Here is a 26,258-nt window from a genome sequence, read left to right on the forward strand (position 1 = left end):
GTTCCCACGGCTTTCTCCTGCATCTCCTCGTGTCTCTGTTGAGAAAGAGGGGAGCGGAGGGTGAAGCGGGGTGGTGGGTTACAGTCCTGGAATGTGTGCGCGTCCCCGCCATCTCTCTGTTCTCGTCGGCCACGGCGCGCAGCACAGGCAGGCTCGTGTGCGCGCGCAGCCCGCGACAGGTCTGGAAGTGCAAGGAGGACGCAGGAAAACGCTGCTGGAGCGGGGAATGATGGCGGTGATCAAGAAGAAGGGACAAGTTGTGATACTGTAAAACTGGAACACCGTGGGCCATCTTTCGGTGCCTAACACGATGAAGCAAGTAGGAGGTGCGAGCTTTTCAAAGTTGTTTTCCTTCGCCGTTGTGTGGTGAGTGAACATTTTCAGCGGCTCGTACTTGAAACGCCACAATGAATTGTTCCGACCGAGGCTCTCTGTGTTGAACTGCTGGCCCAGCGAGTTTAACTTTGTTTTGCCTTTTCAACTGTGACGTAACGTCAGCGTTACTAACCATGTTTGATTGGTTGACTTCACTACCATTAACGTTTTTAGCTGGTTAAAGTTAACTTTACGTTCAAGTTGGAACAATTTGATTAAACGCGAGCTAACGCATGTTAACGTTCGTCAGACAACCACCGAGATGCATACCGAAGGGGTGTGAACCGTAACCGTCTTATTTTAAACTTGTTAACGTTTCAATCTAATTTAACTGTCGTGTGGTTTTGATTTGCATTCAGAAAGAGAGCGTTTTGTTTTGAACTCGTATTAAATACGGACGTTAGACTTGGTGAGGTAAGTGTATCCGGTCTCTGTATTAACATTTTATTTATTATTCCAATAACGGCAGCCATTTCTCTCTTTAGATGCCTTCCCCGTGAGTGTGTAGCTCTGACAACAACTCCAGAGAAGCTCCACCGGTCCCCATGGCACCGCTTTCGTAAAGTTGAGGGATAATAGTTCACCAACAGAAAGCATCCGTCTCTCCAGTCCAAACGCGGCTTTTCTAATAGGGGGCTGCAGTCACAAAAAGCAAAAATGCTCAAAGCGGAAAGCAAAGGAGGCGAGAGGACCCTGAGGAGCTCATCCCCTCACAGAAATGCATACAAGTCTGACTTCCACGCCATTAAGTGTTCTTTTGATGGGTCAAAATCCGAGGGTGATGCCAGATCATATGCAAACGGTTCCAGTGACACCAGGGAGGACTCGAGGGGGAGGCCTTTTGGCACCAGAGTGAACAAGATAAAGAACATATTCCTACAGATGGATGGTCAACAACAGGAGTGCCAAGAAAGTAAAGTGACTTTAAAGCCCGAAGCGTCACCTGTGTCCCCAACGAAGCTGCCAACTCCAGTCAACGCTCACAGAGTTAACCTCAACAGTGCCACTAGCCCAGAATCACAAAATGTAGAGAAATCACCTAAGGGGGAAGATGTTGAAATTGACAAAGTGTCTTTGGCAGAGAAGTTTTCTGTGACCAGAAAACTCTTTGAAAGAGGCCTCAAAGCGCAGCCTGCTGCTGACAAACAGTCTCCAAACAGAGTAGTAAATCGTTTGTCCCTCGGAAGTTCCTCTGACGAGGGGAAAAGCACAAGGAGGGTATCGGGGTCCTCTGAGACCACTATCAAATCAGAACAAAGTCCTTCTTCGACAGTTAAATGTCAACCGGATGAGAAGGCTGATAGTGAGAAAAGGCATGGGTCCAGAGTGTCATCGAATGCAGGACCTGTGTCCAAAAGGTTGGAGAGTTGTGGAGCAGAGAATGACTCGAAAAACAACAACACAGCGTCTGCAAAGGGAGGAATGGCGTCTGTTAAACAATACAGTGCCACTGAACACACGTCTTTTTCTCCAACAAAAGATGTCTTACACCAATCTACTTCTCCTGTTAAAGAAGCCACCAACGTTACCCCTGTGACTGATGCCACTAACAAGAATACATCCCAGACAGCGTGTGCCAACAGCAGACCAACGTCTAATGTTAAACCAATCCCAGTTACCAATGCAGCACACAAATCTAATTCTCCAACAACTGATGACAGTCACCAACCCATCTCACCAGAAAAAGCAAGCACAGTCAGCCATGGCTACACACACTCTTCATCATCCGGTGATGGATTTAGTAGGACATCTGTTGGTGGGAATGAAGGAAAGCTACATAGTCCGCCCCCAAGGGATGTGAAGCAGCCTCTTCCATCAGCTGGAGGGTTTCAGAACACCAACAGGGCTAAATACCCTGAAAAAGCCAGAAGTTCTACAACAGACAAGCCCTCCAACCAGACCGCATCTCTGGACTCCAGGGGGGTGGGCGTGGTACGGGCAGAACTAGTAGTGGTTCAGAATGAGTCCTCAGAGAGTGAAGAGGGTGAGAATATTGAAGATAATGTGTTTGAGGAACAGAAGGTGAAAAGCCCCAAAGATGACCTAATAACAAACCTGAAAAGAACCTCTTCAACAGAAAAACAGAGCTGTAACCCAGCTCATCATGTCTTAAAAAGAGATGTCTCAAAAGAGACACTAAGGATGGCAGAGGCCGTGGGTGAAAGTAAAGTCTTGGAGAACAATGAGCGATTTGGGTTGAAAGGGGAGAGACGGGAAGACATTTCAGCTGTGAATCAAGAGGGTGACGATGATCGTGAGGAAGATGATGAGGTTGCAGAGGAGGAGACTGAGCTGGAGGAGCAGGTGGGCCAGATCATCCTGGATAGAGCCTCACCAGTAGTGTGCGGTATTGAGAATGCAGCATTTGTAGACGACCGAGATGTAAACCAGGTCCTCGGAGAAGAAGAGGAGGAGAATGATGATGACGAAGAGGAGGAAGATCACATGTATGGGGATTACGACGACTGTTACGAGACCATTGGTCTGTCGGAGGAGGAGGAGCCTCTCCCAAAAAGGACAATCATGTTCTCCACAAACCCCATCCAGGTTAGTATTATATGTTGTGTTGTTTCCATTTGAGCTATTGCTGCTCAACTCGAGCTCCTACAGACATATTGCACAGCACTGTTATTATATACTATCGTCAATACTGATTCAGCAAATGCCTGACCGAGGTATTTCCCTGCAGACGCAAGACAAATTCGTCATGGCTGAGAATGAGTGCTTTTGTTTACATCACGGCTGCTGCACTGTATTATCATCTCAGTTAAAATAAATGTAAGCTATGGTTTGTTTAATCTTTGTGACCAGGGAAGCAGGTAGTTTGACAACCTCAACACCAGGTGCATTTGGGGACTTTAGCTGGCAACATAGTTTTTTGGGTATTGAGCTTGTAGAAGCAGGAGGAGTAGAGACATGTGATACTTGAGTCAGTACAGTAAACACATCTTGGGTACCTCTGAGCCACTTCACTGCATGGGTATTTTTACTCATTTAGAGTAGTTCCCTCATGATGAGGGACTTTTCACTTCTCTCCAACATGGACATAAGACATGTAGGGATTGTATAAACCATGTGATCTCTTTTACAGACATGGGTAAATGATGTTATTACAGCTGGGGAATTTCTACGATCCATTAATGTCCAAGGATATAAGCCTTATTTTTGAAGCAGTTTTTTTCCCTTTAAATTTCACTTTTGAGTTTAGTAAGATATGTAATATATCTTCAGTTCTAAGTTCTGCAAATTGGTTGTATAGAATTGTGTGGTGGAGAGAATAACTTTGTCTTTGACCAATTTCAAATCAGACTTTTGGTGCTGTCATACTTTATCATTTCAGCTGGCGATGTTCCAAATGGTCTGTGTGCAGTATCGGCATCAACAAATACACTGAAATATGATTCATTTGATCCTTCCTTGAGCAAATGTGTTTGTAGAAACAGACAGCATGAGAATAATTCCCGTAGTATCACATCATGATATTCATAGTATGTATGTCAGCATGGACAAACTAATTCCACATAGCTCAGTGTTTATCCAGGCTGTAAAATGCACTGTTATCTCAGGGTGTGGACCCCCCCATCCCAGTCATCCTGGCTGGGGGTCCTGGGAGAGGGGACCAGAAGCTGACCCTAGAGTGTTCACAAACAACAGTGTGCCTCCTCCGCCTAAAGCGAAGCTATGACAAAGATAAACACAGCTTTATAGCTTACAACAATGTGGAAGACTGTGTCTGTTTGGCAAATACTGCTCATAAAACCATAAGAGGGAGGCTATGCAAAACACCTCGAACTGATGCAAGGTTTAGTGCATTTAGATGTACAATTCAGTTCAGTTCTCATTAAATTATATGGACAAATAGCATGTAGTAATTAATTAGTAAATACGTAATATTATTTAGTATGCAGACACGCTTTTTTCCCCAGACCCTATTCTACTCACTAGGTTGCTGTGAGGGCACCTACATGATCAGCCTGGGAAAGTAAAGGATACAAAGGTATGAAACAATAAATTAAGAAATGTAAGCTTAAGATAAGTAGCAAGTCCCAAAACAGTCTGAGCATCCTTTTAAATTTAGCTTAACATTAGTTTTTTATGTATTTGTATGAACGAGTGCATGCAATTGTCTGGCTGGAAAGAGCCCGGAGAGATTTGTCAAAACAATGGCATGCGCTCGGATTAAACCCGGGGGGTCAAGGCTACGTGCGATGCATGTCAGCCAATTAAGTCACACAAATGTCCTTTCGCCAACCTTTCTACCTGTGGCCTGGCAAACAAAGGCCTCCCGCTGGCACTGCGTCATTCTCCACAGTCTGCTGGTCAGAGCTGGCACTGGGGATTGAGCGCACTTGAGTTGTAGCTAACAAGGAGAGAGGAAGTGCATTGTGCCTCTGGCTCACAAGGGGATTAGGTCCCAACGTAACCCAAATCTTCTTGACAGAGGAGGTGTCTTGTATGGAAGAAAGGTCCTCTTGTTGAAGTAGAGGAGATATTCAGCATGTCTCCCCCATAAAAAACAAACGTGGTTGAAGAGGGCTTTCAAAAGCAGTGACTCTCACACATTCTCAATACATCCTAATTTGTTGCGATTAGGAAGTAGTTGCTTTGTGATTTTTTTAAATGCTCAAAATATGATGCAAAATTACGGCATGGTGTCATTGAAAAGGCGCTGTAACCATGTTTACCTTCGCATTGAAAATGCGGAAGGTTATGTTTTGATCGCCGTTTATTTATTTATTTGTATGCGTGTTATTCTCAGAACTCAAAAAGTATTTTACCGAATCGCATGAAATTTGGTGGGATGATTGTTTATTATCCGGGGACCAGTTGATTAGATTTTGGGATCGATCGGGTCAAGGTCAAAGGTCATGAACAGGTCAACATCTTCTTGAATCGCATGAAATTTGGTGGGATGATTGGTTATTATCCGGGGACCATTTGATTAGATGTTGGGGTCAAAGGTCAAGGTCAAGGTCATGGAAAGGTCAACACAAAAATTCCATAGCACGATACATTTTTGTCCAATTGGCATGCAACTAATGCCAAAATGTTCATAATTCAATGCCCAATCTTGTGATATGCGAAGGTATGCGCTCTACTGAGTGCCCGTTCTAGTTTACATTATGTTTTGTTGAGAAAATTCTTGTGCATATAAGGCAACGCAGACTCATACTTTAGCTGCAATCCCTTTGCTGCTGTGCCACTATAAGTGTGCTATACCCTCTGGCTGGATGAGCAGTATAATAATTGCACTACTGCTTATACTGATCATGTCTTTGGTGTTTTGAGGAGGCTGTTTACTCTGTTATTGCAAATAAAAAAACATGCCTGTAATATTGGTGTGTCAAGGCCATCCCTGATTCAGAGAAAGTTTGAGCAGTTGAATCTTTTTTCACTCTGAACCGTCTGGATGAAACCTAAGAGTTATTGAATGATTAACTCTCCCGTAGGCGTGTTATCTTCTTGGGGATAAAGACTGCATAGTTTTTGAGTCGTTATGTGGGATCGCTAGATAGGTTGACTTGGGTTTTGTTTGCCAATATGAGGATATTTGGAACAGGAGTGCAAAACCAGTTCAGCATTAGTAAAAAGAAAATGTCCGAAAAGACGATCTACACCTGCTTCTTTGCCCCGCCCTCGCAGAGTCGCAGGAAGTACCACCGGCAGTTTTCGTTCAAGAGCACACATTGTGTCTTCTCAAACATGCAGGGCGTGGTCAGAGATTCAAAGTGAGCTCATCTGAAATGAAAGAATTCAGCATTCTTTGTTTGCGCTGTAGATGATTACTGTGCACATTGGTTAATGTTTAAGTATATATCAGTTTGGCTTCCCATGTGCCGGCAATAATTTTTCTGGTTTAGACATTTTACAATTGTCAGGAAAAGTACAGTTTGCAGACGTTAATGTGGAGCCTGATAAGAAGCGTGTCATGGGTCCCCAGTGGTGTTTCCGCACAAGTCTTGAACAGGAGCTTTTGGGCATTTGCATGCAAGGAGTTATTTTCTTTACCCAACCAGAGTGCACTTGGAGTTGTTTAGAGTGCTGCAGTGTGTGTTGGGCAGCTGATCTTGTTTGTTAGTGCTGGAGTGCTTTTCTCCACTCTACCTACCAATAGCAAGCTTAGCAAAATACTTCACTTTTATGATGGAAAGCTCATTATTAAGTTAAGAGTAACTACAAGTTACATTGACCATTTCAACAACAACATCTTCCGGGTGCTGTACTGCGCTCATGCGGTTGAGTTCATCTTTTTTTGTTCCTTCAACAAGATTTTATCAACCGTGTACACAAATCCTTTTGGCAGTTTTGAATGTATTCAGAATCATGGAGGGTAAGAATCACAATCCTTATTTAAACTAATATTCCCCCCCCACCCCTGCTCTTAACATGAACTGTAAAGTTTAGGTTTAATTACAGCGTGACAGAATATTCTGCTCTTCGATCTGTGTTTCGTGTGATTAGTGAAAAGCAAAAGCGGGAAAACTCTACAGTTGGACTGTAAACAACCCATCCCAGAGTGTTATGCTTTCCATTTCCTCTCTGAGATATCTCTCTGCTGGGCAAAGGAATGTGTCTGACAAGTCTCCGCCCTCATCCAACCAGCAGACAGGCCCTCCCCTTGTGGGGTCGGGGTTCCCTCGAGCCACCTGGGCGAAGTGGGTGACTATCCAAGAAAACCGGGCGGAATACTAATGCAGTCAGCTCAATGCTTTTCATTAAACAACTTCGCTTGGGATAAGTCTGAGGCTGATTGTGATTGCCTTAAACGCTTTCATTATATGATTACAGATAGACGCTGTGTGTTTCTACTGAACATTAGCAGTAATTGTGTGTTGAGGTTTTCAGCCTCCTTCGCAGCACAAGAGTAGCGTTTGTTTTTCGTTTATATGCAAACCTGTTCAACCTGTTCTTGTTTGCACTCCTTTGGCAATGTAATTCCATGATGGCACTCTTCTCCTCTCAGACTCCACCTCTTCCTGCTGTTGGCCACACATTTACCTTTCAAACATAAATATTATTGCAGTCAGTCATTGTGAAGTTAACATAGTGTTCATTATTCCAAGGGCATGCACACAGGAAGTGATGTTTTTTTATTCTTTTTCCTGGCGTGTTTACACAGGATCTAAAAACCGGATCACTCGTTTTCCCTAATGACTCTAAATGATCTGTGCCGGGCCACCTCCCCTGTCCCAGCTCGCTCTCACAGCCTGTTTGGATTTGTTGTCATTTTGTCGGCCTTCTTACGTTACAAGCTCCCCAATCCAGTGGTCAGCCCTTGTTTTTTGCACTGGCAAGACATTTCTCTGGTTTGATTTTCCCCGCAGTTGCTGACTCATTTCCCACAGAGGAATGAGTTACGGGTGGGAAGGGTTTGGGTTTGGCTGTGGGCACGTGTGCGTCTGTGCATGTGAGCGCAGAGAGAAGACAGACCACTGCAGTTGTTGAAGATGGATGAAAGGCCCACACACACTGCTGCTGCTGGAGCGAATGGAAATATGGAGATGGCATAGCAGCCAGTTGACCCACATCACAACCTCAGTGACTAATGCGTTCGGGGGAGAAATTGACCCATTGCGGAATCCCGCCCCTTGAACATAGACTGGCCAATCCTAGCGTAGCATCGGCCAGCTCCAACCAGGGTCCGACAGCTTTACAATACAGCTCCATGCAATCGTTTTTGATTTACTCCAGTTTTAGGGTTGTTTTATGGATTTCGAGTTACTCCTGGTTAAACGTTGTGAAATAATGATGCTCGTTAGCTTGGGAGGATGGAAGGAAGTATACGTTTTTAAAACTGTCCCCTTTTGGAACTAGCATTAGCAGAGTACGTTTACACATTATAGATCAACATCAGCATTTCTATGCTACGCAAACTGCGGAAGTTGCTACTGAATACACATGCTGCTTTTGTTTTTTTAAAGATTGTAACCGTCATTAAAGATCTACACCGCTTTATCGGACCAGTGCTGTTTCTTAATTTCATCGTCTTCTGTCTTGATGGCCAGGAGATGTGGAGGTTCACTTTTATACTTGCAGTATCTGTTGGCTTTAAGGATCCGAGGATCATTTATTGTCATTGTGTAGCACAGGAATGCACAACAAAATTCAGTTGTAGCCAATTTGTAACGCAACAGACACGTCAAACAAGACAAAAACAGCCAAAGAATCATAAGGAATGTAAACAAAAACAATTCTCCTGGCATATGATATATGGACAGCATCATTATTTAAACATTTTACATGAGGAAAACACTGTCCATCAGCTTTTTTTGGGCTGGGTAGTGGAGTAGCCTTGAGTCCGAGCTCGGTTTGTTTGGTGGCGTTCGGTCCAGCTGGTTGGTCGGCCGTCGGCGGTGATCGTCTCAAAGTCCACTCTACTTAAACCAATCCCCACTCTTTAGATGTTGATGAACGCATTCTTTCATATGCCGTTAGTGACGTACACAAACAAAACTTATTTTTAGCTGGGAGTGCATGGAAGTGGGCTTCATGGTTTGACTAAGAAGCAGTAGGCAGCGGAAGGTTAGCGAAAGGTTAATGGGTTTAAAAACATTTGAAAGACTCCATTCTGGATAAATATGAGCAAAAATTGTTCGTTCTTCTTTGATCTTCCATTCTTGTTGGGTTAGTCACTCGGGCCTGATCAACAGTTGAACCTGAGTGTTTTGGTTTTAGCGGCGGTCTAGGCATGTCAATAAAGGAAAATGTCTGTTTAGTGTGATAACTGGAGACAGTGATAATACTGTAACTCACTGAGGCTACACCCACACCATGTTTTTGTTTGAATACGATCTCCCTCCAGAACAGCGTTTCAGCACCGTTTTAGAAATAATTTCCGTCCATATTAACACGTCTAAAAATGAATGTCACATGACCATTCACGTATATTGGGAATGAGGGTAGGAAGTTGATTGGTCGCTTAGTTATTGGTAGTACGACAGAGTATTATTGTAGTATTTAATAATAAACCGCTTGATACTTAAGATATTCCTGTAATAACACATTTAATCCGTTGTAAATGTTTAATTAACCACTGGTAGTCGATCGGTTATCAAGGCAGATGTTTGATTTCTTGCGCCGTCGGGGAAGGACGGGTTGTGACTGCTAAGACTCAGTCAACTGGTCTGCGTCAGCGTTTTCAAAGGCCCCCCGGTTCTGCCCGTCCACACAACGCACCCCCAGTTTTCAAATAGAAACGGCGTGGGTAGTGTTTTCAAACATCTCCATTGAAGTGGCTAAAACTTCAGAGTTGTGCGGATTCTCTGCATAAATGTAGAAAAAATATGCATTTTAAAATGAAAACGGTAGTGTGAATGTAGCCTGAGATGCGTATGAGGCTTGTTTGTCAGGGAGAGGCTAGAGAAGACATTTGTGTTTGAAACAGTTGACTGATTAGGTTTCTGAAAAGAGCAGAACATTGCGTTAAAAAGGCCTGTGAGACCATGGCAACAGGAAAGTCTGACTTTCAAGTCGCGGGGAAGTAGAGGGGAGAGGACAATTCCACTGCTACTGCTCAGCTTATGCCAAGGATGCAGTGTTGCTCCCTATATTCTATTAGCCTACATTTTCATCTCTTAATTACTTAAGTCTCCAAAGTCTAAACTAAAAAAACATCTTTCATCCTTAATGGAATTTCTGTCTGCTCTAGTTCTGTGAATTAATTTGTAACTGCTAAAATTAGATACGCTTTGTCGGTCTTATTCATCGTGGCGGTTTCAAGCTTGTTGTTCAGAGACATGCAAAATAAGCTTCAACACGCGTTTTGGTTATATTAAAAAGTCTTCGGTGCATTTTGGTGCTATGTGATGAAGATGACACCTATCTTCTTCCACAATATATGAGTCATAAACTAAAATCTATTCTCTAAACCTACCGCAATGAGTATGAAAGGAAGGAGGAGGATTCAGACGGAGAGCTCCCCCTGGTTGATGGAGGGTCGAGGCCCCATGAATAGCATTCCTGCCTGCACCATAGAGCTGCAGTCGTGTGCATAATCCTCAAGTTTCTAATCTTTTGGTTTCTATGATAACACTATGATACATGGATAAATGTATGTTGAAAATCAGAAAGCTAAAAAAAGAAAGAAAAATAGTCGTAGTAATTCCCTTGAAGAAAATGAAGAGCTCAGTCAGGCATTTTTTAGATGTATCCTCACTGTTTTGGGCTGATGTCCAAAGGCTTTGTAGTGAGGAGACAGAAGGACAGAGAGAACCGGGTTGTTTGTCGTTATTGGGGTAACCGACCACTGTTGACCGCGGTTCGGCACGCATTAATCACACAGTTTAACGTTAACCACCGCTGTGTGAAATAAAGTTTGACTGACGTTTTTCATTCAGTAAAATATGCAGAACATCGGCATTCATGCTTTTCTAATCTAGTTTCTAGTGTTTAAATTGACACGAGGAAAACAAAGGGCTCCATTCAGTCACATTTTGATGCTGCGTTCAGGCTCTGTTTCGTGAAAATTAGTATTGGGTGAAGGTAAATCGTAACGTTACTTTATCATGATGTGTTTGTTCACATGTAATTTCATAGAATGTAGAGTTGGTGACAAAACTGGAATAAACCCGGTTCTTTAAAGAAGTTTTATTAGATACATGATTAGATATTAGAAAGGGAATTTTGACCGGTTTGAAATACTTCAAAGCAGTTTATAATAGGGTTCTCTAGAAGTGATGTGGTCTAAAATAAGTTTTGACCGGGCTCCACAACTCTTTCTCTTCTATACTTGATACCTGTTGGTGTCCTGATGCTCTTTGAAGAACACACTGGAATCAGAGTGTGATGCAATAGACTACTCTTCATGCAAAGAACACAACCCAAGCCATTCTCCAAAAAATGACATTGTCTTAAATACTGTGGGTTACATCGCTTTTGCCTTTTCAAGCTCTTCCTCCGTTTTCCTTTGAAATCCCAGGTGTGTCTCATCCCGTCATGTGGGTGTGAGTTCTGTTTGTATAGTTTCTAATGTGTGTATTGCATGTACCAATGTGTCATGGTCAGCATTATCTTCCTAGTGGGAGTTGAAAGCCTTTTCCTGATGCCGCCCTGCATAACGCAACTCTTTTCTATCACAGCACAGGCAGCTTTGCTTCGCCTCTGCTTGCCTTTTCCATGAAAGCCTTGCCATACTCCCGCTATGCCTCCCTGATAGGAAAGCCAGCCAAATGACGCACCTGCTACGCCTCCTCAGTAGTTTTTCTGCAAGAGGCTTTGTTCCCAACGAAGAGAAACGGGATGTATGTTAACCCAGTCTGACCACACGGTAGTTCTCAATATGCGGAGTTCATATATGTGAGTTTCAAACATTTAAATATAATTGAACATTTAGATATAATTGATGGTGCTATTATAATAAATCAAACTCCAACAGTTATATTTGCTCCCTTTATTTTCTTTTGTGCTGATCCGTGATCCGATCCGATATGTCAGTGTTATGGTCCATTGCACCACTAATTGTAGTCGATTCCTCAAGTCTTGACGTGATGTAGGATCTAGACCTCAGTTTTGGTTGCCTAGAGTGAACATGTTTACTTGATTACATCATACATCATACATCATCATGGCAAATGTTGCAATCAATCCTTTAATCTTAGAATAAATAGTCATTCATTGTTAGATTGTTTTTATTGTGATAAACGCAAGTTAGGTTGCACCCTCTGTATCATGGGAGTCGTATGAGACCACAACTTAAACATTTGCCACTGCGGTCTCCGATATCAATGGTTGCATACTTATACACACATCAACGGACAGCTCAATGTTTGGAGTAAGTCCACATGTATGGGTTTTGGTGTTTTTTCCCTTAAATATTTCAAGAAGAGGGTTTGTGTCAATCTTTTAGCAAAAATGAACTTTTTTGACGTGTGCAGATATGCTGGTTTTCGTAGTCATTTAGGTTGATGATAAACTTACAACAATGTCTCCCATTCATTACTCAGACTATGGTGACCTGTAGTTGTGTAATTGTCCAGTGTTCCGGTATTCCACACATGTAAATTACACAGTCCGTTCAGCTTCAGTGTTCAGTCTCTGTTCAGAGGAAACTCTGTATTGGGCAAAGATAAATTATAATATCATCAGGATTTTGTAATCTGCTAAAATGTAGTTTTGGTGAGAAACCTTTTGTGTTTTTGCCATCGTCCAAAAATCCTTTCAACCGCTCTGAAGTGTCGGTGTAAACCAACACAAATTCAAAATGTTATCCTTTTACTTTTTTAATGCCATATATAGTGGGTTTTTCACAGAAAAACACACTCTTTGAATGATTGGAAATACAAGATTAAAACAGATCTGGTCATTTGTCGTTAAATACGGATTGGTTGTTTACAATGTGCGATTATCAGGGAGAGGTGAACAGAAAGCATAAATGTCCTGATCGCGTATTTTCGACTGAATGTTGGCGGATAACGATCGCTATGAAAACTTTATTTCACACTGGAGTTTCACATTAAACTGTAATTAATCTGCGGTTCACGCCGAGTCGCAATGCGGATCCTGTACGGATCACGAATCGACAATGGTCCGTTACACCTCTATTTTATTTATTTATTTGTATTCCTCTTGAAGACGCATGCAGAGGGTCCAAGGTCCTTCCACCAGTCTCTCAAAATCCTGTGGAAAACACTGAACAACCTTTGGAATTTGCCACCTTGGCGTGTTTTCTCAAGAAAACATCAACAGATTCATCAACCATGAAAATACTTGTTACAGCCCTGTTGCTAACCTTGTCTGACTTTATACTCTTATTACTATGTACTTACTGAGTCACAACAAATGGTCATCCCCAGGCTGAAATAGTGTCGTGCTCACCTCAGCTTGAGCCTAGGAGTGTGAAGAGTTGATTCAGAATAACATTTCTGTTTGGTGGTATCATTGGTATTAAAGGTAAATGGCATTTAGTGTATTTAATGTAGTATAATAATAACCTTAACGACTGGTGTAGAGTCCTGAGTAATGCCCATAGAAGGTTATGGGATTCATTTTTTCTTGGTATTTTTCTTTATTATTTGTCTTTTAACTGTGCTGCTGACAACACTTGTCGCCTCTGAACATTGATCTTTGCTACATCCATTGCTCAGCTCTGCCCAGCTGTGCCCTACTTTCCACGCTGTTCATGTTCTGCTGTACTGTGTGTGTGTGTGTGTGTGTTTTTTTATTCTAACCATAGAATGGCCTCTGGACACATCCAGGGCTTTGCGAGGGCTGCCTGCAAAGTTCACAACTTCCTAAAACTGTGATGAAAGTCCTCGAGAGAAAAGGGCCTCAGAGTCGCTTGATTTACATGTGTTAAACATAATATGATTAAAAGTGCAAAAGATCATAAACTACAGATGACAATGCAGTCTATATGGTTTAATAACCGAAGATCATTATCGCTGTCAGACACTATCATGAGAATAATGAACAGAGTTTGATAAATATAAGAATCCATTTCAATGCTAGTTGTCCAAATAATCATCAAACGGCTCTGCTGTCCCTTAAAGTGTGCTTCTGAAGTGCACTGGCACTTTAATGTTCCTAGAAACGGTCCAACGTATGAGTGTATTTCTCCCTCCCCATGCAATTTCTCTCAAATGAAAAATGCGTCCTTGTTTACCCTGTCAAAATAAATAAGAACTCAAAAGGGAAAATGATATGCGCAGATTCCAAAGATACCCCTCAGCATCAATCTGTCTGACTCCTTCAGGACACAGAAGGTGGTATACTGAAGCTCTGCACTGTATTTTGACCGACACAGGTCTTCAGTACCTTCTCCAATGAGGATTATGATCGGCGCAATGATGACGTGGATCCAGTCGCAGCCTCTGCAGAGTATGAGCTAGAAAAGAGAGTGGAGAAGATGGATGTGTTCCCTGTGGAAATTCAGAAAGGTGAGTTCAGTCAACACTGAAGGTAAATTCCTACTTATGATCAGCAAAGTGTGAGAAACACTACACAATGGGGAACTCCTGTATAAAACGTGGTATTGAACCTATTTGTATGCAGTTACTCTTGCTCACCTTTTTAAAATCTTCATCATGTTTCTGCATTCAGAAGACAATGGACTCGGCATCAGTATCATTGGAATGGGCGTGGGAGCTGACCAGGGTCTGGAGAAGCTAGGAATTTTTGTGAAAACCATAACTGAGGGAGGAGCAGCTGAGAACGATGGACGGTGAGTTAGAGAACTATTACCTCCTTTTTGTACAACCCACAAGTCTTGTTACAGAGTCACTGGTAGAGGCTGGTATTAACCATAAACATAGTATCCACTCACTGCACAGTTCACCACCACAACAGTCTTTTAACCCTCCTGATGCCTTCGGGTCAATTTGACCCGATTCAATGTTTAATGTCGGTGTTCTTTCGGTAGTCAACAAACAAACATAAAGTACCTCACACTTAAACTTGGAAAACAATATTAATTCTAATAATTTTCTGGAGGTTTTAATTGCTGGGGTCATATTGACCTCAAGGGTAAAATATGTCAGTAAATATAAAGGTAACAGGAGGGTTAAACATTGAATCGGGTCATATTGACCCGAAGGCATCAGGAGGGTTAAATAACACTTTAGGAATTGTCCCAGAGCCCAGTGACACACAAACAACCATATTTAGTTATAACCACAGGAGGAAGCTAAAGAAAATAGTTGCTACTTCTTTTTCCCAGGCATGTTTAGGGTTGTCTTACTGCCAGATACATTGGGGCTACTGTATTTTTTATTTCTTTGCTACTGGGCTGAAGGTGGTGCATAACACTGACTAACCTCTCCTTATATCTATTATCATCTGTGTCTCTAGCATACAGGTGAATGACCAGATAGTGGAGGTGGACGGTGTCTGTCTTGTGGGCGTCACCCAACTGTTTGCTGCAACAGTCCTGAAGAACACCAAAGGCACAGTGAGGTCAGCTCAAACCCCGCCTCCTCGACCCCGAAAATCAACCTTATTGAAAACGATTACCAGAAGAGCTACTGCTATCATAATTATCTGAAAGTGGTCAACAGCTCAGGCTTTTTATCTGTCGAGTCCAGAGGCCATGAATGATTGTTTGTGTGTATTTGTGTGTAAGTGAAATGGGAAACACAAAGTATTGTAGGATGTTAATGGTTTGAATTAAAAACAGAAACACATAACTTAATGGCATCGCAACATTTGCATTTCCCTGCTGCAAGTAAGACAAAATAGACACATAAAGCTATTTAAACCCAACATTTAAAATATGCCTTTTTATGGCCCGCTAATGCATTGCATTCTAAAAAACAGGTTCATGATTGGACGGGAGAAGCCAGGGACCCAGAGTGAGGTCGCCCGCCTCATCAGCGAAACATTAGAGCAGGAGAAGATCCAGGAGCAACACCTGGAGGACCACTACGAACACTCGACAGAGGAGGTGAGTGGGCTGGACAGGACCTCATTAAAATGCCCAATCATTGCTCAAACTAAAAGCAACCTATTTAATACGATGTTTAGATCTGAAAATTAAGGAATTCTGATACTATTCTAACCCAAAATAACTAAATAAAGGCTTCTAAAGCAGATGTTCTACTACATTGTAGTACTACATGTACCTGACAGAGAAATGCTCCTGGTTACGGAGCAGATTCAGATTTGACTCACAGTATTTCAACACACTGCTTTATTATTCATTAAACTACCCTGCAAGCTCCACCTTGAACAGATGTTAATTAAATGTTATGTATTGGTCTGATAATGCCTCTTACACTTGAAGTCAACATTTGAATGCAGGACTTTCACTGTGGTATTGACCGTTGATAGTGTTGTTTTATTTCTCAACGTTTTAAGTAGCCGCTTTCTTCCGCTGCCAGTATCAACATTCCCAGTTAGAGAGGTGAAGAGTAAATTAAGACGACCTGTCCCTGGAGCCCATCATTGACGAGTTGATTTGATTCAGTTGGCCATCCGTTCACAGACATACCCACATACTGGGGCGGCTGTAGCTCAGTGGAGTAAGGGGGTCGTCCTGCAACCCCAAGGTCGTCGGTTCGATCCCCGCTCTCCCCATTAGTTGCAAGTCGAAGTGTCCATGAGCAAGGCACTGAACCCCCAGTTGCTCCCCGGGCGCATCACTGCAGCCCACTGCTCCTTAATAACTAAGGATGGGTTTAATGCAGAGAATACATTTCGTTGCCTGTGTACCTGTACTCTGTGCAATGACAATAGATTGAATCCAATACACATACAGAAAGAGATTTTAAAAAATATATTGGTTTAATTGGTTGATTTGAGCGTTCCATATTTGTGTGGTTTTCAGGAACTGATGTGTCAAGTTGTTTTTTTTGGAGAATTCCAGAACAATTCCAGTTATAATTATGACTTAGATGTTGATGTGTAGGCTATTTACAAATTTCACGGTCGTACTTAATATTACTCTGACATGACATAACCACGGCATTAGCCCTCTCCCACACCTACAATCCCAACCAGCTCAACCAGGAAATGAAAAGCTGGCTGTGAATCAATCCACGTGTCACCATTCTGCTGTGTGGGAAGTTGCAGCCGGCCTCAGCCGGTCTGACAGTTGTGAAACGTTTGTTTTCTGATGTCTTTGGAGCTAATCTCCTGTTTTACTAAAGAGACACTGGCCAGATAAGACAAAGACAAAAAAGGGAATGTTGCATCACTTTCAGTGGTACTGGACACCGTTTCAAAGTGACTCTGGTTCTGCAAAGTGTGTGTCGGTGGGTTAATTCTAACATGTGTTCAATGCTGTGGATGTGCTCTAGACGTGGAGCCAAGCTCATGCAGTGCCTCCCGTGAAGCAACTCTCCAATGTTTGGTTATTATCTTTTGATTACAATATTCCCTCCAGACTGCGGTGAACTTTCCACGAGGCTTGTTGTTGACACACACTGAGCATGTTCATGGGCATCTCGGGTGTGTCGATGTTTGCAATATGTGATGTCATGTGTGATGTCATATTTCAGGAGGAGCGATGTTCATGGGCATCTAGGGTGTGTCAAGGTTTGCAATGTGTGATGTCATATTGCAGGAGGAGCGCTATGAGGAGGAGGATGGGGTGGATGAGAGAATCCTGTGCTCCAATTTCTCTCCAGGCCGGGACGCAGATCTGTTTGAGCTGCCTGACACAGAGGCTTTGTTTATGCCCACCAACATGGACAGCTCTCAGATGGTCTTAAAGTTCAGAGAGGTATCACCCTCACCATTACCGTCAGTCTCATGTGATATAAAATACAGTACATATCAACGTTTCAGCATTCTGTATTGACAACCAAAGATTAACATTCAGTAATATCTTCCTGTGTGTTCCTCAGCTGCAGCTCAAACACAGCACTGCTGCAGCAGAAATAAATCAACTCAATGAAAAGGTATGACACAGATGACATTCATGATATTCACATAACATAACAAGACAAATACATGTATGATGCAGTAAATACAATGTACCATGATATATAATCCAAAACGGACACTATACATACTTTATGCTAGCTGAAGTTTCTTCCATAAGTACTTTTACTGTATCGATATGAGACCTCTTGTTTTTTGAGTAGTAGTTTCCTAGCAGCCTTTTCTCTGAACTCTTATCTACTCGCAGTTAGTGATGAATCTTTAATCCTTAGAAACTTATTACCTTCGCATTGAAAATGCCGGAAGGTTATGTTTTGATCGCCGTGTATTTATTTATTTATTTATTTATTTATTTATTTGTATGCGTGTTATTCGCAAAACTCAAAAAGTATTGAACCGAATCGCATGAAATTTGGTGGGATGATTGTTTATTATCCGGGGACCAGTTGATGAGATTTTGGGATCGATCGGGTCAAAGGTCAAGGTCAAAGGTCATGAACAGGTCAAAATCTTTCGCAGAACTCAAAAAGTATTGAACCGAATCGCATGAAATTTGGTGGGATGATTGTTTATTATCCGGGGACCAGTTGATTAGATTTTGGGATCGATCGGGTCAAAGGTCAAGGTCAAAGGTCATGAACAGGTCAACATGTTCTTGAATGGCATGAAATTTGGTGGGATGATTGTTTATTATCCGGGGACCATTTGATTAGATTTTGGGATCAATCGGGTCAAAGGTCAAGGTCAAGGTCATGGAAAGGTCAAACTCTTTTTTTACCATAGCACGATACATTTTTGTCCAATTGGCATGCAACTAATGCCAAAATGTTCATAATTCAATGCCCAATCTTGTGATATGCGAAGGTATGCGCTCTACCGAGTGCCCATTCTAGTTGAAAATGTGTTTTCAGAGCCTCTTGACAATCCACATACTTAGATTCTATCGAAGAATGTGAATTGTTGTCGCATTTACAGTATGCTGTTGAAGATCACATGGTCAGACACAATGTGAGACCTAGTTCTTTTAAATTTCTACAAGCAACGCAGAGACTGTCCTATGCCGGTGGCCCCCCTGCAAATTTAGCCTACACAAGTAACATGTCCCCATCTCTGTTCAGCTAAGGGCATCGGAGGAGGATAGCTCATTGTGGGAAGCAAGGGAGGTTGCACTGGAGCTAAAGATCGAGGACAGCAACGACAAAATCCTGAAGTTGGAGAGTTACTGGCTGGAAGCCCAGGGCCTGTGTGAGACTGTGAATGAGCAATTAGCTGAGACTCAGGCCCAGCAGGAGACCCTGGACAAGAAGTACAACAAGGCCAAGAAACTGCTCAAGGACTACCAGCAGAAGTAAGTTTGTCTTGAGTTATGCAATGCTTTACGGTAGGAGGGCTCACTGAATTCAGTGGTTTACTCGAGTCAAATTACTCACATAACACATTTTAAAGCAAACAAGAGCATGCAAACCAACAAACTAAGTTTTTTTCCATAGAAGTTCAGTATTGTTAAACAAAAGTATAATATCTGATTTTACATTTAGTAATTCATTGGTGTAGTGATGACCACATACATTAGAACTAAAGAATGAAGAAATATTTTAAAGCGCTGATGGCCTGAAGGGAAACCACATGTCCTTGTTTCGTCCTCAGAGAGATAGACTTTGTGAAGAAAGAGGAAGAGCTGAAAAGAATTCTAGATGAAAAAGACAAGTGGTATAAGGAGCAGCTGGACAGCCTGCAGAACAGGGTAAGACCACAGCGTGAAAGGAAAATGCATGCGCACCACAGCAGACCTGCCAGAAGCACTGAAATAAGCAATGAGTGTTGTTTTCTCCACAGATAGCAGTCCTGGAGTCCGGAGGGGCCTCAGACACGCAGCGTCAGAGGGGTCAGGACTCAGCGGCAGACGAGAGATTAATCGACCAAGACCCTGTCTCCAACACACAATCTGTTGACTCACTACTCGGTACAAAGTGTTACTTGAATGAAATTGAATTTAAAACAGGGGTATACGTGTCCCACTTAATTGTGTGATCTGTTAAACATTCACAAGCCCATCATAAACTCCAGTGACCGTGGTCAATGATTACAACTGTGAAAACTGCCTTATGACTGATTTGGTGTGTTTGTTTCCTCCTGTGTAGAGCCAGACTGGAGTGAGTTGGTGCCTGACACTGAGCGCTTGGACACCAGTGCACACAGAGCAAAAGGCCAGCTGGCTCAGAAGGCCAAACGTCAGCCTCCATCTCGCAGCAAACTGAAGGAGAGCTTCACAGTGCCTCCAAGTCACTCGCAGGTCAGCCAGGAACATCTTAGTGCTACATTGTTCTGGTGACTGATCATTTGATTGGACAGTCAGCCGTATCAAGGCATGTCATGCTCAAACTGCTATATCGGAGGTCAAACTAATGGTGCCAAAACACTCTTTCTCCATTTTCTAGAAGGAGGAGAGCACATATTAACTTGAGTAATATTCAACCTTGTGAATGTGAGCTGACCAATAACAGGGGAAAGGGTGGTAGCTATGGTAGCTGACAATTCTACTGCCACTTTTTCTGCAGCCGATGTATTTTCTTGCAATGTCAAAGCAACAGTTTGAAAAAACTCACTGTTGTACTGGTGAGACTGCACTTGGAATGACCTTAAGATGCTCACAGCTGCTCTCGAACACAAAGGAACATCCTCGAGTGTCTTTTTTACCATACAAAACAATAATGCTCCTTTTTATAATGTGTGTGTGTGTGTAAGCCGATCAGAACTCTAGAGCAGAGCTTTTTGTTATTTTGTAAGCTTTTATCCTGTCCTCCTTGCATTGTCCTTGTAAATAATTATCTTTGTCCCAACAGGAAACCGAAGAAGAGGAGGAGCAGGAATCTCCCAAGAGGAGGAGGTCCATCCAGGACAGCCTGTCTCTTCCAGTGCCTGTCTGCTATCCTGGGAATGGACAAAAAGATGACCCCGGAGAGACTCGGGATGGGTCCAGGAGTACGGCTGCGCTTCCCAGCAGCCCGTCTTTGTCACCATCACAGGGAGACAGCATAGAGAGCAGTGGAAGTCTTTCTTTGTCCTCTCCAAAAGAACCCGTGTCACCACATTCCCCAACTGGATTCATGCGCAATGTCAAGAAGAGGGAGTCCAAGGGAAAGAGCAAAGGTACACAAGTAAATGTGATGGTGGCAATAACAACACTTTGTGTTGCATTGTCGCTGAGCCCATTGTTTCATTCCAGAGGAACTAAACGAGCCCTCATCAGCGGGGAAACCTAAAAGGAGATTTGCAGACTTTGGGTAAGACTCGTGATCACTTGTCATGCGTCTCCAATGACGACGTCTTTTTTGGACTAACAAAAACATGTTTGCTGGTCATCAACAGAGGTCTCCGGAAGTCAGGTGGCAAAGGAAAAAAACATGACAAGGAGGCTATGAGAGCATCTTTGGACAGCAGGTTTGTGCTTAACTTCATTTATAACAATGTAAAGGTTCCAAATAGATATTGAGGTGTTGCATGTTTTGTAACATATCTGTTGGAGTTCTCCGTTGCTGCAGGTGTTGGTGCCACATATAGATACATTTTAACTGGATCATTAATGGAAACGACGTTACTCAACAAACAAAAGCCTGTTTACGTTAAATAGCTACTTCATTAAGACGTTTACTGCATTATTACTGGAAGCCATGGTACTTCATGGATGTAAATAATGAGCTACACAAGACCGGCTTTTTGCTTTCTTGTTGCCAAATCGGAATGTTTTTTGTTCTCTTATATCCGATACTTGAACCATTTTAAGGCTCACATGTTAAGGTGAGTGCGAATAACTGAATCTTCCTATTTCTCCAATGCCCAGGGGATCGGCAGAGTTACTGGAGGAGTCAGGAGGGAACCTGTCTCCTGCCGATTCAATGACCTCCATCCCGACCTGTATGCCCTTCTCCTGGTTTGGAGACAAAGAGAGGGACCGAGACCGAGAGCCCTCGTCTTCCAGCAGCAGTCTGCCGTACGTTGCCAATGAGACCAGCAGTGAGCAAAGCCAGGACCGCAAGAATAAGGTTCGTAACTTTCTGAGAGCATAAATATGTAACGTAAAGAGTTTTAGCATCCAGGGACACGTTGATAAGAAAGTATCTGTATGGTATTGAGATGTCTTGGCCAGCGGTAGAACAGTCCTTGTCTGTCCTGTCATCTTAATATATGTCTATCTTCATTGAAAGAGTAAAACAACAAGTCGAAACACAACAAGAGTATCCAGACATGTGCCATCATTAGCTAGTTATCTGCATAATACACATGATGCAAAGGCAACAAATTAACAATAACTGGATCCATATGCTCCCCCGAGAGCGATAGCGGGGAAGGATTTGGTGGCTTTCCAGCGAGTTTGCAAATAGTGACCTATCCAGAGAAGCTAGTGGCTAACTGTCACACCGGCTGTGGTCAGCGGCTGTTCCCACGAAGCCGTTTAATGAGTTCAAGACACAGGCTGAACAAATAAAATGATGACTCGGAGAAAAGTTGTGGCTTTGTTGCATTACGGTCGTGTGTGATGGTGCTTTGCTGCCTGGACATTTCATCTCACTGAACCGTGTTTCCTTCAAACAGACGAATCTCTCCTGGTCCTCTTTATTCAGTCGCTCATTAGATTTGGTACAGTATACGCATTTTGGTTTTCCCTCTTGAGTTTAGATGCCACGATACAGCATTACTAACAAATAGAGTTCTGCGATTGGTAATTTCTCACCCCCACACATCCGATGAATAATTCACCCTTTCTTTTCAACTTGGCATGTGGTAGTGTTATAGGAAACTAATGTTATCTAATTGTCCGTGTATCCACATTCACAAAGCCTCATAGCTTATGTTAGAGGAAACGGATGGAGCCAAAAGTCGCCTTGAGGGCTTTTTGCACCAGCTCATCGGAAGTTTGATTGGAGAGGTGTGTGTGTGTGTGTGTGTGTGTGTGTGTGTGTGTGTGTGTGTGTGTGTGTGTGTGTGTGTGTGTGTGTGTGTGTGTGTGTGTGTGTGTGTGTGTGTGTGTGTGTGTGTGTGTGTGTGTGTGTGTGTGTGTGTGTGTGTGTGTGTGTGTGTGTGTGTGTGTGTGTGTGACATCAACACTAACGGCTACGTTGTAACCAACCTGTATAGTGCAACATGATTTTAGAGTGCATTTCTTACGCTACATTGAAATGAAACTTCAAATGAACTTGCACAGAGCTGGTGCAACAGCCTGAAAGTCTGGGTAATAATTCCCTGATTCCAAATATACCCACATTTGGGTTGAAAAACAAGCCGCAGTTTAGCTTTTAGACGACATAAAAAACAATCTCTTGAGGAATCAAGTAATAAATCTCATATCATCTACTCCAAAAAATTAAAAAAACATGACTCCATATCTGTTTTTGAGTGTTTATGTGTTTACATTATCTGTAGTATTGTTAGTTGCTGTAGTTTAGAGGTTGTTGATGTACTTTTGTTGGTGGACGGTTTTTAATTGTCTTTAATCTTGTGCTTCATAGTGTGTTGAATCAATCACTTGGGTTGCTGCCTCTGACATCTCAGTTTTAATAATGTGGCATGATCATTTCCGTCCTTCTGGAACCGGCCCTGCTCCTCCAGCTCACGGCTGTCGTGTCTGTTTGCCTCTCCTGGTAAAGAGCTGTTGTTTGGTGATGTGTTGCTTTAGTAAATGCGTTCCTTGTTTCCACTTGTTCCAGACTTTTTCAGTCATAGATGATTCTAACCCTGCCAGCCCCAGTTCAGACATCTCTGGGTTAGTTGCTGAACCCAATCTGTCTGGGCGATCACACACTTTAATCTTCTCTTCCAGTGAGGTGAGTGCTCTCCTTGTTGGGACGCCTCGATGCAGCTGAAAGGGGACGTTCTCAAGCATGCTCTTTGAGCCGTTCCCCCTTTCACAGCTGCGATTGAATCGTGAATGCCGATTGTGTGCGTGTGTGTGTGTGCATTTGGTTTTGTCTTGTGGAGGTTGCACTTCAGCCTGTCAAACCGTCAGCCGGTGCTTTACGAGCTTCCGCAGACCGCAGGGCGACGCTGCCTGCTCGGCTGCCTGCTCGGCTGCCTGCTCGGCTGCCTGCTCGGCTGCCTGCTCGGCTGCCTGCTCGGCTGCCTGCTCGGCTGCCTGCTCGGCTGCCTGCTCAGTGGCGTTTCAGCAGCAGTTTCCTCTGGTGTTCTAGTTCCTGGAGTCCAAGTCGCTCTCAGTAAAACACATCGACCTGTATCTGAGCATGTCTTTGATATTATGCTGTCATTGCACGCTTGTTTTTTTTGGTGCTAGCTTGGGAATTGTAGGCACTGCATACAGGTTTGTTGTTTGTTGGATACATACTGCAGTTGGCTTCACCTGCCCCCAGCCTTGAGCCCCTCGCTAAGTGGAACTGGTTTTCAGCAATTTCTCCGCCTATAGAAATACAAATGTACTCACAAATTAATCATTTCAAACAGCATTTATTTCAGTGATTTTTGTGATTGTGATGGAAAAGAGGATTAATGTTTGCTTTTCACTCGTCACTTAACTGTGCTTTAGGAACTATGATCAACACTGTCAAACACACACACACATATATATATATATATATATATATATATATGTTTGATAGTCGTCCACACTAGACATCAGCAATCATTTCCTTTAGTGGACAACAATGTCAAACAGAAATTCTCAGAAAAATGCATTTTAAAAATGTTTTTAACAACCATCAACATTTGTTGATTTTAAGTGACAGTATGTTTACCTGTAACATGTCTGTTTGCATTATCTGTGTCTTCTGTAGACTTTGGATGATGAACCAGTGGCCGCAGGGAAAGAGTACCAGTGGCAGAACCGGCCCGTCTCTGAATGGACCAATCAACAGGTCTGTCACTGGCTGATGGGCATGAACATGGACCAATACACGCCTGAGTTCACAGCGAAGGGAGTGGACGGCCAACAGCTCTTGTACTTGGACAGTGAAAAGTTGAAGGTAAACATTTTTTAAATACAGCCCGGCATGATAGTTATGATAAAAATGATCTTTGACTTACCTGTACAATAATTGAATGATAGTTTAGGAGTGATGGTATAAGGATGTCTTTATTTTCATCATACAAAGCCTCTTTCCTAGCGAAAGCAGTAATTGATTAGTCAAACATTGTCAACCTTTAACCGCCACCTTGTGGCCAGAATACGGCAGCATTGCTTTGCCCCAACGCTGTGCTCTCTGTGCTTCAGGCACTCGGCGTGTCAAGTCAAAGCGACCGGTCGACTATCAAGAAAAAGCTGAAGGACTTCCGTAAGACCCAGGAGAAGCTGGAGAAACAGAGAGAGAAGAGAGAGAAGGAGGTCCGGCGCAGTGGGAGACTGCCGGTCAGCACGGACTCTATCTGCTGAGGTATCGGCCCTGCTCTCTGACTCCATGCATCCCATAAACCTCATCACTAGCAGGCCCCTGAGCACCTTTTGTCTTTTTCTTTTTTTACACCTTTGGTGCCATGAGATTCAACAACCACAGAAATGACTGCCAGGTGTGCTGACCGGTGTGCCCGTGGGGACTTACATTCAGCTCCTGATTTTCCTCTCATCACCGATCCTCTGGAATGTTTTAACAAACTTCAGCTCAAACCATTTTAAATTAAAGATGGGGAATGTCAAAAAGAAACGTTGGGTATGTGACCAAAATGGAATCCTGACATTTTTTTTACCACTAAAAGCTTGAAGCTCTAATTATAATGAAAAGAAAGTGTTTTCAGAATGAAATAATCTAATGTAGTTATTGCAGATCATGCACACATGTATCTATGGAAGTCAAATGTGTACTCCAGCCTTTTATATTTGTGCTTGTATAACTATCAGCCTGTTTCCATGTACATGAACTCTCCTGCAGGAACGGCTGTTGTACAATTCCGATAAAAGCACTATATCCGTCTTCGAAGCTTCGATGGGTGACAAGGTTTTAAATGTATAAATGAGTTTTATACATGTGCTTATTAACTGCATATCTTTTTCTTTTTTTACTTCAATACCTTACTTCATTTTATACTGTATACATTTTTCTACTAAGTAGAATAGCTAGGCCGGGTTTTTTTGCGGAATGAAAAGCAGCAAACTAATCAAGTCAGGCCGAGGGGAGAGCTGCTTCCGCTGACCCCGACTCCATGGGAACACGCACGGTCTGCTCCACGCGCACCTCGCCGCCGGTCCATCAGACGGTCAGAGTGCCTACGACAAGGACTTGTGTGACTCGGGGGGGCTCAGCACCGCGTATGAATGTGAGGCTGACCGGTGGATCGTGCACAGACAAACACAAGAGCTTCCTTTCGTCTTCTCACGCTCGACGCCGTGTTCTGTACGCCGAGCGGCGCATTGGACTGCAAGAAAATCATGGTTTTCACCTCCTGTGAATTAGAGAAACACATCTTGGTACATACGGCATCAATAAACTAATTTTCACTTGATATGGTGTGCTGTTGTCTTTCAGTTAATGTGCATTTACTGAAATCTGTGATCACAACTAACATATCGAGGGACAGTTTCGACTGTTATTTCCGTTCGCCTTCACTCAATTTGATTTTAAACACAA

General features: G+C 42.9%; 1 protein-coding gene across 4 annotated transcripts; it reads left to right on the forward strand.

The window, feature by feature from the left end:
• The first annotated feature begins 209 nt into the window (after nucleotides 1-209).
• On the forward strand, nucleotides 210-26,133 carry ppp1r9ala (protein phosphatase 1 regulatory subunit 9A-like A). Of its 4 annotated transcripts, XM_056425876.1 has the most exons (21): nucleotides 210-366; nucleotides 861-2,922; nucleotides 14,117-14,249; nucleotides 14,413-14,533; nucleotides 15,160-15,264; nucleotides 15,625-15,751; nucleotides 17,372-17,530; nucleotides 17,655-17,708; nucleotides 18,810-19,039; nucleotides 19,339-19,435; nucleotides 19,528-19,654; nucleotides 19,833-19,984; nucleotides 20,535-20,841; nucleotides 20,918-20,975; nucleotides 21,061-21,132; nucleotides 21,533-21,734; nucleotides 22,285-22,329; nucleotides 23,397-23,513; nucleotides 24,474-24,662; nucleotides 24,911-25,070; nucleotides 25,176-26,133. In XM_056425876.1, exons 2-20 carry the CDS (start codon nucleotides 1,033-1,035, stop codon nucleotides 25,067-25,069), a joined length of 4,344 nt encoding a protein of 1,447 aa, XP_056281851.1. In that variant the 5' UTR covers nucleotides 210-366; nucleotides 861-1,032; the 3' UTR covers nucleotide 25,070; nucleotides 25,176-26,133. The 4 variants fall into 4 exon arrangements, with proteins under 4 accessions (XP_056281851.1, XP_056281845.1, XP_056281855.1 ...); XM_056425870.1 differs by having other exon boundaries at nucleotides 210-326; nucleotides 24,911-26,133; XM_056425880.1 differs by lacking the exon at nucleotides 22,285-22,329 and having other exon boundaries at nucleotides 24,911-26,133.
• The last annotated feature ends 125 nt before the right edge of the window (nucleotides 26,134-26,258 follow it).

Source organism: Pseudoliparis swirei, chromosome 2 (assembly GCF_029220125.1).
Source record: "Pseudoliparis swirei isolate HS2019 ecotype Mariana Trench chromosome 2, NWPU_hadal_v1, whole genome shotgun sequence".
Taxonomy (NCBI): domain Eukaryota; kingdom Metazoa; phylum Chordata; class Actinopteri; order Perciformes; family Liparidae; genus Pseudoliparis; species Pseudoliparis swirei.

Excerpts from the sequence above, each read along its gene's own strand:
- ppp1r9ala (XM_056425876.1), top strand. The coding sequence starts at position 1,033 with ATGCTCAAAGCGGAAAGCAAAGGAGGCGAGAGGACCCTGAGGAGCTCA. Across the intron at positions 19,040-19,338 it reads CTCAAGGACTACCAGCAGAA|AGAGATAGACTTTGTGAAGA; the intron begins GTAAGTTTGTCT and ends TTTCGTCCTCAG. Across the intron at positions 24,663-24,910 it reads TGGACAGTGAAAAGTTGAAG|GCACTCGGCGTGTCAAGTCA; the intron begins GTAAACATTTTT and ends TCTGTGCTTCAG.